Raw genomic sequence first — 12,822 nt, 5'->3', positions numbered from 1 at the left:
GGACTTATTTGTCCTTCATGAAGCCTCAAAGATGACCAAAATATAATTGAGTATAAGAATTTTGTTTGATAAGTTTATGTGGATGTTTGAAAAAAAAAAGCAAATATACCATAAAATCTAGGTACCGTAGAGCATGGTCTCGATGGAGAAATGAGAAGATAGATTTCTCTTTTGTAACTGATATAGTGCCATAAAAGCTTAAATAAGTAGCTCTTATATTGCCACTTAAAAGATTTGGCATGATAATTCACCGAAGATATTTTACATGTGTAATATATTGCGCAAGTTAAATTGGAAGGAAATGATGATTTATTTTATGTGTCCCATATATGGTGAACGATAGGACATCTTTTTTGAAAGTATGTTATGCATAAACTATCTAGCGATTTAATGCATTCCACGTCAATCATAATAAATGCATCAACTTCTATACCTAGTTTATGTGTATTCTACAAGGAATCGAGTGGAATAAAAATAAGTGCATTCATAAAGGGAAATAGTATGATCCTCTGTCTATGATCTAAAGTTTAAGAAAGTACCTTTATGGATTAGAAGATTTTTAAGGGTTGTATTCAACTTAACATGTTGACATATTTAAAATGAAAAAAAAAACCAAAAGAAAATGATAGGTTTTGATTCCACCACCAGTAATCATGCTTCAATTAGAAATGACTAATAAATGAGACCTAGAACAATTTGTTGAGATTATATGATGTTATATTATGTGGAGTGATATATAGGATTCTTACTTTAACTTCTATTAGAACTGCAAAGGTTCAATTCATTTTTAATGGTTTAAAGATAGCACAAGTAATGAGATATCAACATATATAATGGAATGTCACTCACAGCTCATATGTATCTCCAAGTTAATGCACCCCTTATTTATAAAATTGGATTTTTAATGGAAGATATGTGATAATTGAAGCATGATTTTTTTTTTTCGAATTCTTAGTTATTATAGTCTGGTTGTTCATACCATGGTTAAAAAGACACTTTTTATTCTTGATTGCCGAAGGGTGGTTCATGATCTTCCTATTTGTGTTGTTTCCCTTCTTTCTAAGGACACCTTTCATGTCCATGATGAATGAAATTGTTTTTTTTTTTTTCTGAAAAACTTTTACCTTAGCCATAATGCATTTATAAACATAAATTTGTGCTCGTATGTTATCTACCTCTTCTTGTCTTGATTCATTAATAAATTCCCACATGAGCTAATTTTATCTTCCAACATTCAAGCTTTCCAACCAGCCTCTGTTGCACCAATATCTAAGTATTACTTAGTCTGCTTTTAAGAAATATAACTTGTTTCTAACAATATATTCATCGTGATTCTTCTAAAAATAATATCACTTAATTAGGGAATGACTCTAGCCATGTTGAAGCAAGTGTCTAACTCAATAACCTATAAAATATAGTTTATTCGTTCACATCATCAACAAACTCATCTAATCTCACTTGAATATTCCTTCCCTACTATTACTCTAAAAAATGAACTTATTTATAGAAATGATTACCTATGAACTAATCCCAATATAAAAATATACAAATTAACTGTTATGAAAAAATTGTAGATAGAAGTTAAAAATGAGTGAGTATCAAATTAGTAATTTTTAATTCATTCTAATTATGAAGTCTGTATAAGTTTATATTACTAATAGAACATGAATACAAATGAACACCCCCATTATAGGCCTCGTTAAAATCCCAAATTACTAAGATAATAATATTCAATAATATTTACTTCCTAAGTCTATCCAACGTATCAAAATTCCTGCTCTCTCGTCCCTTCTCCTCATGGTTGAATAGAATTTCATTTAGTTAACCACCAATTAACCCAACCAGTAAAGATTGTGATTTAAGTTGGAGAAGAAGTTTATTAGTTCACACAAGTGTCATTCATTTTAAGAACAAATACTATAATTTGCAAAAGAGAAACGCCATCGTTTTGACCGTGAATTGTACTGCACTCCAGTTCCACTCCACCACGCGCCCCACCACCTGGAGTGAAGAAAAGGTAGAGCTTGAAGGTCAGACGCCCAAAGAGCAAATTGCTAAAATCTCTTCATAAAAATTTGCAATTCCTCTGTTCTTTTTCAGTCTTTTGGAAAAAATTTCTTATTGAACAAAACTGAACCAAAGCAACGAACGAATCTCGTTGATCTCTGAAATTGGAAGAACTTGCTAGATCCAAGATTTGAGTTGTGTTGCTAGGAGCTTAAATCAACAAGGGAGACGGAAAAATGGCACAGTTTTCGTGCGATTATCGCTTTCTTCTGTTTCCTGCAGTTCTAATGTTCTTCTACATCCAGGTCCATCTCATTCTCTCGTTCTCCCCGTTGTCTGTTATTTTACTTTGGTTAATCCAGTTTATACTCGTTTCCTTTCTTTTTCCCCATTTTATTTTACCATTGAAAGATACTTATGGAGCTCATGGAGATTTATGTCATTTATTTGTTTTTTTTTTTTTAATTTTGAAAATCAGCTGATGATCATGAATTTACTCCTTAGCTACAAGGCACTAAAAGCGTTAATTGTTAATGCCTCTTTTTCTTTTTATTTATTTATTTCTTCTCTTAACAACTTTGAATCTTTTGTGGTAGCTGCGGCTTTTCACCACGCAATCAGAATACGCTGATCGCCTTGCCGCTGCTGTAAGGCTTTTCTCTTTCAACTGTTAGTCGATTCCGAACTCCATTTACCAGTGTTCTGTGCAGTCCTATTTTAATCAAGTGCGGTTCTTTAATGACCGTGATTAGCCCATGCCTATTGTATAGTACCATGTAAAATAATAGAAATACTTTGGCAAGGAGGAATGCTCCTAACTTGACCACATGTTTCAATTCATGTTGGTAGGACAATACTGTAATGCACCTTACTGCGGCCTCAAGATTCATAGAGTGACTTGATCTTGGTGTCTCGATTATATCATATCGCAAAACAAAGGAAAAATTAACTAGAAATAGGGAGCAACATAATAAGAATAACTGTTAAGCTTTTTATACTTTGGTTGAGGATGCAAAGATTATCATAGTCTTTTGTTAGTTTCCTCTGTTTTTTGGTTTTTTGGGAGTACAAATAGTCTTCCTATGACATACCTTCTCGTTCTAATAATAATTCTTTTTCTATCTAAATAGGTAAAATTATAATAATTGCAAACCAGTTTAAATATTTCAGGTTTGTCGGCTATGCTATATTGTAGTTAAATAATTGCAACAGTTGTGATAAATAAGATTCATGTAAATGAAAATTCTTTTGTTTTTCAAAAATTTGTGGATATTTCATTTTATTCCTTTGTTTCTTTGGGAAGTTACTGTTCTTTTCTGAAAATTCAAAAACTCACTGGCATCACTCTTAATATAGTCGAATTTTTATAGCATTTCTTGGATTGTCCTTTCCTTGTAGAGCTAATTAGGAACCATGGAAGAGGTTTCGGAATTGGCTTATATTATTGATTTACCTTCCTTCACATATTAGTATCCTGAGATTTGCGACTATCATGGTTGTTTCTCTGTTGGTTCATTGGTTGACCAGATGCAATTATTGAAAGATTCTACCCTGTCTTTTCTTATTGGAAAATGTATATTACACAACTGATGATGCAGAATTTACATAATGAGAACTTCATCTAATTTTCAAGTAGCAGTACACCTTAGTATGCAGGGAACTATTATGTTTCTACAGGTTGAATCAGAGAATCATTGTACAAGTCAAATGAGATTGCTGATTGATCAAATAAGCATGCAGCAAGGCAGAATTGTGACCCTGGAAGGTATATGCATGTTGTGGTTTCTTCTCTTGGCTGGTTCATCTCTTCTTTTGATCCCTTAGATACTTCAAATTTGGTAGTTGTTTCTTAGTCTTCTAGTGATATATTGATGTTTATTGCTTAGTCCATCATGCAGTCATTTTGTCCATATTTTGTTGAATCCATTTAGTAAGCCTGTATTGAAAACTTCTCACCCTCTTCTTGGTTGGAGAAAAGCCATAGAAATATTATGTTCATGTTATAACTCTACTAAGGTCATGCTACAATTTCAGAAGAAAGAAAACGCCAGGATGAGGAGCTTGGAGAGCTGAAGAATCATCTACAACACTTTGAAAGTGCGTTTCTCAATAAAGAAGCTTCTGTTTTTTTCTATCATTTGTCATTATCTATTGATAAGTTGTGGGTAATCTACAATTTGATTGGTATTAATAATTTTGAGATTTGAGAATGCCATGTATCCGGATTATCCTTGTAGCATGTGATGCTAATAACTGTAATAGGGTTAGCAATCCTGTCCCAAGAGTCAATCAGATGATACTTAATTGTAACCTGATATTTGTTTTTAGTTCTTAGGAACTGGAAGATGCATCCTCGTTGCAAGAGGGACTCTACTAATAACTGTAATAGGGTTAGCAATCCTGTCCCAAGAGTCAATCAGATGATACTTAATTGTAACCTGATATTTGTTTTTAGTTCTTAGGAACTGGAAGATGCATCCTCGTTGCAAGAGGGACTCTACTTTGTGTTTGTTGTGGCATGTAAATGCCTACTGCACTTGACTTACATGCAGTCAACAATGGTTTTCTGCACTCCCTGGAGTATAAAAAAATTTATCGTGAGAGTTTTCGATATGACCTGCTTTTCTTGCTTCCTTTTTCTCTTTGACTGCTAGGAACCGAAATTGTGGAAAAGGGAGAAAAAGACTTACTGAATTTTTTTGAGTGGAAATTCATATATTTGATTAAATAGATATTTTTTATAATTAAAAAAGTTTGTGTACTGTCCTGTTGTGGCTACCCCAACTGAGAGAATATAGTCACCACATAATTTCTTTTTACAAATTCTTAATAGTAAATAAGTGTTATTTGAACACAATGATAACATAATCTCCTAATCAGTACACGAGATGTACAACTCATAGAAAGTGGTGTAAGTATACATGATCCAGCCAAGAAATAGTTGATAACTTGCTGAAGTTATTCTTTAATTTTTTCAGGGTTTTAGGATTCATTTGTGAAATTTACATTTGATTTGTTTTATGCAAGGAGTATGATGGTCCTTGGCTTTCAGTTCAAGACTCTCAACATTGGCCTTCTAATGAAATATACAGTTCACTAGAAGCTCCCGAGTTGCAAATAAGCATTTTTTTTCATAGCTTTTCCATTTCCAGTTGGTGTCAATTGTATATTTTCAAATATAACTAGAGATTGATATATGGGTATGAAACTGCCTATAATTAAACTTACTTCCTTGTACATCACTATTAGGATTAGCTTCCATGAAAAATATTTGTTTTATTTTTTATAATTAAATGTCTATGTTTTGAATTTTTCATTTGATGTCTTTTGTTATTTTAATGTCCATTTACATGAAGCATTTCCGTCTGTTTCATCATAATTTAAGATGTTGCTGGTGTATTTAGTTTTAGGGATTCATATTCTCTTATTGTTTCAGGGAAAGGACTAGAGAGGCTGATTGATAAGGCACAGGTTTTGTATAGGAAAAGGCATTTCCTATCTTCTTTTTTCCTTTTTCGACATTATTAAGCCATGTTATCAATTATCCTAACCATACCTCATTCTACATTCACTAGACACCTGTGGCAGCTGTTGTAGTCATGGCATGCAATCGTGCTGATTATCTGGAAAGGACTATTAAGTCTGTTTTAAGGTGCATTTATCCTTGCACATTTTATGTTTAGGGGCCTATTTGTTTGGCAATTATAACCATCTCACCTGACAAACATCTTTATTCCCTATAGATATCAAAGATCGATTGCTTCAAAGTATCCACTTTTCATTTCTCAGGTATCCCCTTTAGAAATCAAAGTTTCTGGGCTTCTTTTTTCTGCAACAAGAGTGTTATCTAGCACAGGATTGATGTGTTTATATTTATGATGATTCTATTGTAAAATGTGATATAATTGAGATCAGGTATTTAACAATTTCTTTTTCAGGATGGATCACATCCAGAGGTTAGGAGTAAGGCTCTCAGTTATGATCAGCTAACATATATGCAGGTATATATACATATTAGAAGTACCTTTACCCTCAGAGTCTTCCTTGCTTTTGTCTATCCCTAGAATCCTAACTTAGTTTTGTTACAGCACTTGGATTATGAACCAGTGCAGACTGAAAGGCCTGGTGAATTGATTGCGTACTATAAAATTGCACGTAAGGATAGTTCTCTACTTTATTTTCATGCTATGGCTTCAATAAATCCCAATATTGCTACCATTTGCTTCTGTTCCAACTTTGGCTGCTTGTCTCATGTTCTAGTTTTAATCTAGCTCCTTGTCTCCCATACTTGGAGAGGGAAATACTGTATCTTGGTAAAAGTGAGCCATTTGATGGAAAAACTTGGTATTCATGTTCCATTTTTCATCCACGAAATTCTCAATATCTGGTTCCATGCAATTTCTTCCATAAGCATTATCCACTGCAACTTTAACAAGATTCCATCTTTGATGCTTTTCCTAGATAGGTCAAAAAGAATTTCCTTTACACCAAAAGCTTTAATTTCACCAAACAGTTTGTCGCTTTGGTCCCACGACAATTTCCCTTGTTCCACAACTTAAGCGTATTTGAATTGCAAGATCTTTCTTGCCACCACGTAGCTAGCAACCCCCTTATTCTGTAATTCTGCATCTCTGACTACCAGGAACGGATCATCTTTCTTCCAAACAGGACATTACAAATGGGCATTGGATGAGTTGTTCTTCAAACATAATTTTGGTCGGGTGATCATACTTGAAGGTGAAACTTTCTTCTTTATATCTGCAATTTCAAGATTATATTTCCCACTTTTTTTATATCACTTTGATGCACCATGAGAGACTGCACTGATTGAAAGTCTATTTCATGAAAACAGATGATATGGAAATTTCCCCTGATTTTTTTGATTACTTTGAGGCTGCGGCAGCCCTCATGGAGAGGGATAAGTATGTTAATGGAACTTAGCTCTTAGTTTGACGTTGGTTTAATTTTTGGGAATCTCATTCTCCCCCTGCTTTCTATTTGAGTCTCTATTAGGTCCATAATGGCTGTTTCGTCATGGAATGACAATGGACAAAAACAGTTCGTGCATGATCCTTGTAAGTTGCCATTCATCTCCTCTCGCCTAATAGGATTGCTTTAAGAAAAAGGCAGAATAGTTATCATCTAACATCTTAAATAACTCCAAGAAGTCAAATACTTTTCTTTCTGGGCTATAGACGTCAAAATTTTGTTTATGTGCTTATTAAAATAAGATTTTTGTTTATGTATGAGATTTGTTGGTATCACTTATAAAAAGCTCTAGGATTTTGGAATTTGTTTCAAGGCCATATGTTTCTTAATGAGCATTTCTTCAATTTTGGTGATCTCTGAAACGGGAAGCAAGAGCTTTATGCTATCTGATTTGCTCTAACATACCCTGCAGATGCACTTTATCGCTCGGATTTTTTTCCTGGTTTAGGATGGATGCTGTCCAGAGATACATGGGATGAGCTGTCACCAAAGTGGCCTAAGGCATATCCTTATTGTTTGAGGATAATCTTAGTTTGAACATAATAAATTACCTCTTCAGTTTATTACTTCTCTCTTAATAATTTTCTTTGACAAAGTTCCACTTACTGGGATGACTGGCTACGGTTACAAGAGAACCATAAAGGTCGACAGTTCATCCGTCCAGAAGTATGTAGAACATATAATTTCGGTGAGCATGTAAGTATCTCCAAGTAATTTTGGGTTTGAGAAAATTCTACCTTCAATCTCGCAAAATATGTAAATATGCATTGGTGTTTGTTATACATTTATGTAGCTATTTAGTTTACTGTCTAATCCAATTTTCTTTCAGAAGTAGTTTATTTTTCCATGTTTATATTCACATGATTTTCTTAGTTGATTTTGATTTGCCAAACAATATTCATCCCTTATGTCTCAACAATTGAGTAGAATTATAGTCTGGTCTATTTTATTTATCTTTCTTTTTTCTTCTTTTGTTTCAAATTTGGTAACCATTTTTTTTATTTAGGTTGCAATTTTGCTCTCTCATTAATAAATGGATATATTGAGTTAACTTTTCTAGTAGAAATTCCTTTGGTGCATGATATCGCCATAAATTTTTCCGCATCAATTTGATGCTTGACTTTTAAAAAGATTCCTTTACTAGACAAATGTTATCATAAATTATTTCGAGGATCCAACAGATTAAGATGTTTGCATCTTTCCCCATGAATATCTATGTATCTTGCATCTTCAATTTTTTTTTATTCTTCTTGCAGGGTTCTAGTTTGGGCCAATTTTTCAAACAGTATCTTGAACCTATAAAACTAAATGATGTCAATGTAACTTCTGATCTCCGTTCTTTCTTTTTTTTTTCCTTTGCTTTCTTTTGAAGGTTTTATATATTTTCTGTTATCGGTATGACTTTCTTTGTTTTCCTTTCTCCACAAAAGGTTAAGTGGAAGTCCATGGATTTAGGCTATCTAACGGAGGTAATATAAGTGGGACTCTATTTGTTTATTTTGAACTTCTACGTTCTGTTCATTAGTTTGTTTAACCTCTCCTTATTTTACTCGAGTTAAATATTTGTTTCTTGTTTCAGAACAACTACACAAAGTACTTCGCCAATATTGTGAAAAAAGCTATACCTGTCCAAGGAAGTGATGCTGTTGCTAAGGCATATAATATAGAAGGTGATGTTCGTATTCAATACAATGACCAGCCAGACTTTGAGCGTATTGCACGACAATTTGGTATTTTTGAAGAGTGGAAGGTACTATCTTACAGATGATAGATGAATATATCCATCTATCTTCGTAATGAACCTCGGCACATTTATAGTTCATTACATCTGGTTTCTGTCATCGGTGCTCCATTTCTAATGATATAGTATTTGACATTTCACTGTTTTCATGCACAAAGTTTGTGGGCCGCTTACAATGATGTTATCGAATATCTTATCTTTATTTCATACCATCTAATTTGCCAGCTCTTTTCTCAACATAATTAACTGCACCTACCATTTCTACAATTTTTGGCTTTACAAACTATTTAACCATTCTGATGGATCTTTTCTACTAATTTCTTCAAAAATGTTCATTATATCCATTAGAAGAATACTGTATTTAATTTTCCGCTTGACAACCAGGTATGTTAAACAAACTGATCTGTCCTAACTCATGCATGGTTTAAACATGCAAGCAAAGAACAAACAGGCCCTATTGACATATAAAAGGCATTTTGAATTACTCAAAGATTTTTTTGTACGCTTTTGGATTCTTTTGAAACCAAATACTTTTCACTCTGTTTCCCAGGATGGTGTACCTAGGACCGCATATAAAGGAATAGTGGTTTTCCGGTACCAGACAAGAAGGCGAATTTTTCTTGTTGGCCCTGATTCCCTCAGGCAGCTTGGAGTTGAAACTACTTGATAGAAAGAAGGTATGTCAAGACATAAAAAACTGTTCTCTTATGTTGGCTTTGACATCTAAATTCTGTAGTTACAATGATGAAATAAATTTGGGCAATTTATTAATGGTTTTTCTTTCTTGGCTTGAACTTTTTTTTTAACCTCTTAAGGTTGAAAATGCTTTGGCTAGTTGTTAGCATGTCTCAACAATCTCATTAAAGTTCAGAGGTAGAGAAAATACGCCTAACTTGTTACACTGATTTTCTGGCAGAACCATTTTAGAGCTGTGGAGCCTCTTATACAATTGGATCACTAATGACCTAGCAAAGAATATGGATATTACCTAACTAGGTTCAGATTCCTAGATGACTGAATGAGCTTTTTGTTATTTTCGCTCATCTATGTATCAGTGTTTACTTTACTGTTCCTGTCGACTATTCGATGACTAGAGAGATGGATATATAGAGTAAAATAGAGATGGAGAGATGAATGATGGGCTCTCTTGTTTATTTTTGGAATGTTCTTACAATTCGTAGTGCTGGTATTTGTATTCTGAGTAGTTACAAACTCTCTAAACGATTTACTCGTGCTTTTTCATACACGTCTAATTTCTACATATCTATACCATCCATAGCTTGAAAGTTTGAAAACTTAGCTTGAAATGCTGGTACTCGAATCCTGACTGGTTTAATTATAATTTAGACTTGAATAGTTAATTAATTAAATGAGACGGAAAAGAAGAAAAGTGGCACTCTATTGTGAAGACAGGCAATTCTTAAAAAATTCATTAATTAAATCATTATTAATTATAATGAAAAGGTTAGATTTAAAATAGTTAGTTTAATTTTAATTTATTATTTATTAGAGTATATTTATGCTACATTTTTGTTCTTATCCTATTTATTAAATAACAGTTATTAAGTAAATAGTTAATTAAGATATTTGTTAATTAATTATTTGTGAAGATAAGTACAATTTAAAGAGTTATTAATTTAAACATTTTTTATTAATTAACTATTGGAATATATTTATATTGTGATCTCATTATTTTATTGATTGATTTATTATTAAACCATTTTATTAATTAAAAATTAATTAAGATCATATACTTTTATTTCTAATATTGTACATAATACAACATTATGTTTAAAATATTATTCATAGTTAGATGCATATAAGTTTTTACGTTTTTCACATATCAAATTTTAACATCCTATTCAAAAATAAAAACTGTAAGGTCTACTATTACTATTAAATTAAAAATATATTAGAAGATATACATAACACAACATAATATTGAACGTTACAAATTTATTTATTACTATATTCAAAATATTATTGACTAATATCAATATTATTATACATTATTCTTGAACGATTGGTATTAACTATGGTTTTAAAACATTTGTTAACACTCTCTCTCTCTCGTTAATTGAGGAAACTCCTTTTCTATATTATAAATATAATATAGTTTTTGAATATAATGCTATGATAATAACATTTAAGACTATTTGAATACAACTAAAAAGGATAAATACCAATTTAGTTTTTGAAATATAGTTAATGTTATAGTTTAGCTGTAAATATTTTTTTTTTTTTACAGATTAATTCTTAAATTTTTAATTCATTTCAAAAGCATAACAATATTAAAATTTTGATGAAAAAATCAAAATTGGCTTAAGAGTTATTTGGAGAAAAAAAATTATTTTTAATTACTTTTGCAACTCATAATTTTTTTTAAAAGCATTAGATTTTTAATTAACATTAAAAGTTAACATACTAAATAAACATTATTTTTGTTTTTTAGTTATCTTTTGAACTGCCTTGTTGTGACTATAAATTTTTTTTTTTTTTCCTCCAAATAAATCCTATGTCAAATAAGATTTTTCCATCTTAATTCTAACAGCATTAAACTCTGACACAACACTAAATACTTGAAAACTAACTTATAACAAAGATTACTTAGAATTAAAATGCAACATCAACTGTATCTTATGGACTAGTTTGAGGATTTATCCGATTAAAAATGTAACTTAACGTATTTTTTTTTTTACCAATTACGATTTTTCTTTGATACTGGATCTGGTCTTCCTCTTGGCTGAAAAGAAGAAAATAATAAATGAAATCTTTTGCCTTTATTTTCTTTTCTTCCCTTTTTTTCAATTTTCTTTCTTTTCTTCTTTTTTATTTTCTTTTCCTTCTTCACTTCCCTGTCCTTCTCCATCCCTATATAAATGGAAATAAAATGAAAAGAAAAATTAAAAATAAAATAAAAAGTTTTCAGTATGATAGACATGAGGATTATAATTCCTTTGATTTCCTTAATATTATTAATACTTTTAATTGCAAATTTTATGTGCTGAAATTTCCGAGACAAATGGAGTGAGGAAGCATCCACACATTGTTAAGATAGGTTTAACCGTCTCTTTTCATCTAATTTACCATTATTATTATAAATTAATATTTTTATTATAGTTGTCTATCTAGTTAGGAGGGGATGCCATCTTTAGTTTTGAATAACTAGTCCCCATACTTTAAGCTATTCCGTAAAGAACCAAATTATAAAACCTTACTGAGTGCTGGGATGTTTATATTTTCCTTCTCTAAGATATCCATGAGGAAAGAAATATGTTAGAAGATTTATCTCTCTATCCTCATTGGTTATAGCCCAATCCACAATGGTCAGTGATGCTATTAGCCTTGAGTAAATAGAGTTTATATATCAAAACATGCTATCTTTGATGAAGGTGAATTTCTCTATAAGCCGTCTCCAAATAAATTAACTCCTATGCCATTGGAACTTGTTGAACTCCTAACTTTTTATAAATGGTTCGATCACACTTGACATTGATCTTATAATGATACAATCAAGAACATAGTTAACTATTTATTATGAACATCGATACTTATTTGATGAAAGCCATCTCAAGCCTACTTTAGATGATGGAGTACTTTCTATTATTAAAGTACCTCAAGAAAAAGAACCATAAGTTATACCAAAACTAGCAGACATATAAGTAGTTACTTTGCTTGATAACATACCTAGTCATATCATTGATACCAATATCAATAATAATGTTAGTGACAGTTATATTCATCTTTAATTCAATATATAATGTCCAAGACACTTATAGAACTATGAATATTATCTATCGCAATTCACGTTGAACTTGAGAGTCACCATTTTACATAAATGATCCTCAATAGGTAATTGCCATAGAAGAGGAATTAAAGGCTCCTCATTCAAATCAAACTTAGTCAATAGTTACTCTACAAGAGAATGTGAATGTCGTTAGGTCCAAACAGATTTATTGTATTAAGCAATATGAGGATCGCTTTGTTGATGGATTTAGAGCTCATTTTGTCGACATGGTTTTACCAAGTCTCAAGTTTGGTTTCGATAAAACTTACAACCTCGTTACTTGCTAAACTAAAATCTG

At 31.6% G+C, this 12,822-nt stretch overlaps 1 protein-coding gene across 2 annotated transcripts; it reads left to right on the top strand.

The window, feature by feature from the left end:
* Nucleotides 1–1,934: 1,934 nt before the first annotated feature.
* Nucleotides 1,935–9,983, top strand: CGL1 (alpha-1,3-mannosyl-glycoprotein beta-1,2-N-acetylglucosaminyltransferase). 2 transcript variants are annotated; one of them, XM_022056123.2, is made up of 19 exons: nucleotides 1,935–2,312; nucleotides 2,604–2,654; nucleotides 3,685–3,772; nucleotides 4,042–4,104; nucleotides 5,444–5,472; nucleotides 5,583–5,659; nucleotides 5,751–5,796; nucleotides 5,946–6,008; nucleotides 6,096–6,162; nucleotides 6,676–6,744; nucleotides 6,860–6,929; nucleotides 7,021–7,082; nucleotides 7,409–7,499; nucleotides 7,599–7,692; nucleotides 8,253–8,315; nucleotides 8,427–8,465; nucleotides 8,576–8,746; nucleotides 9,288–9,414; nucleotides 9,654–9,983. In XM_022056123.2, exons 1-18 carry the CDS (start codon nucleotides 2,244–2,246, stop codon nucleotides 9,402–9,404), a joined length of 1,329 nt encoding a protein of 442 aa, XP_021911815.1. In that variant the 5' UTR covers nucleotides 1,935–2,243; the 3' UTR covers nucleotides 9,405–9,414; nucleotides 9,654–9,983. The 2 variants fall into 2 exon arrangements, with proteins under 2 accessions (XP_021911815.1, XP_021911813.1); XM_022056121.2 differs by having other exon boundaries at nucleotides 1,936–2,312; nucleotides 5,444–5,478.
* The last annotated feature ends 2,839 nt before the right edge of the window (nucleotides 9,984–12,822 follow it).

The sequence above is a fragment of the Carica papaya genome, chromosome 6 (assembly GCF_054855325.1).
Source record: "Carica papaya isolate Zhongbai chromosome 6, ASM5485532v1, whole genome shotgun sequence".
NCBI lineage: Eukaryota > Viridiplantae > Streptophyta > Magnoliopsida > Brassicales > Caricaceae > Carica > Carica papaya.
The sequence above is the reverse complement of the archived record's forward strand: the minus strand, read 5'-3'. Positions and strand labels throughout refer to the sequence as shown.

Bases quoted from the DNA above. Each gene is read 5' to 3' on its own strand.
- CGL1 (XM_022056121.2), top strand. From the start codon at position 2,244: ATGGCACAGTTTTCGTGCGATTATCGCTTTCTTCTGTTTCCTGCAGTT. The intron at 2,655-3,684 runs GTAAGGCTTTTC...ATGTTTCTACAG, and splicing joins CTGATCGCCTTGCCGCTGCT to GTTGAATCAGAGAATCATTG. The intron at 7,083-7,408 runs GTAAGTTGCCAT...CATACCCTGCAG, and splicing joins ACAGTTCGTGCATGATCCTT to ATGCACTTTATCGCTCGGAT.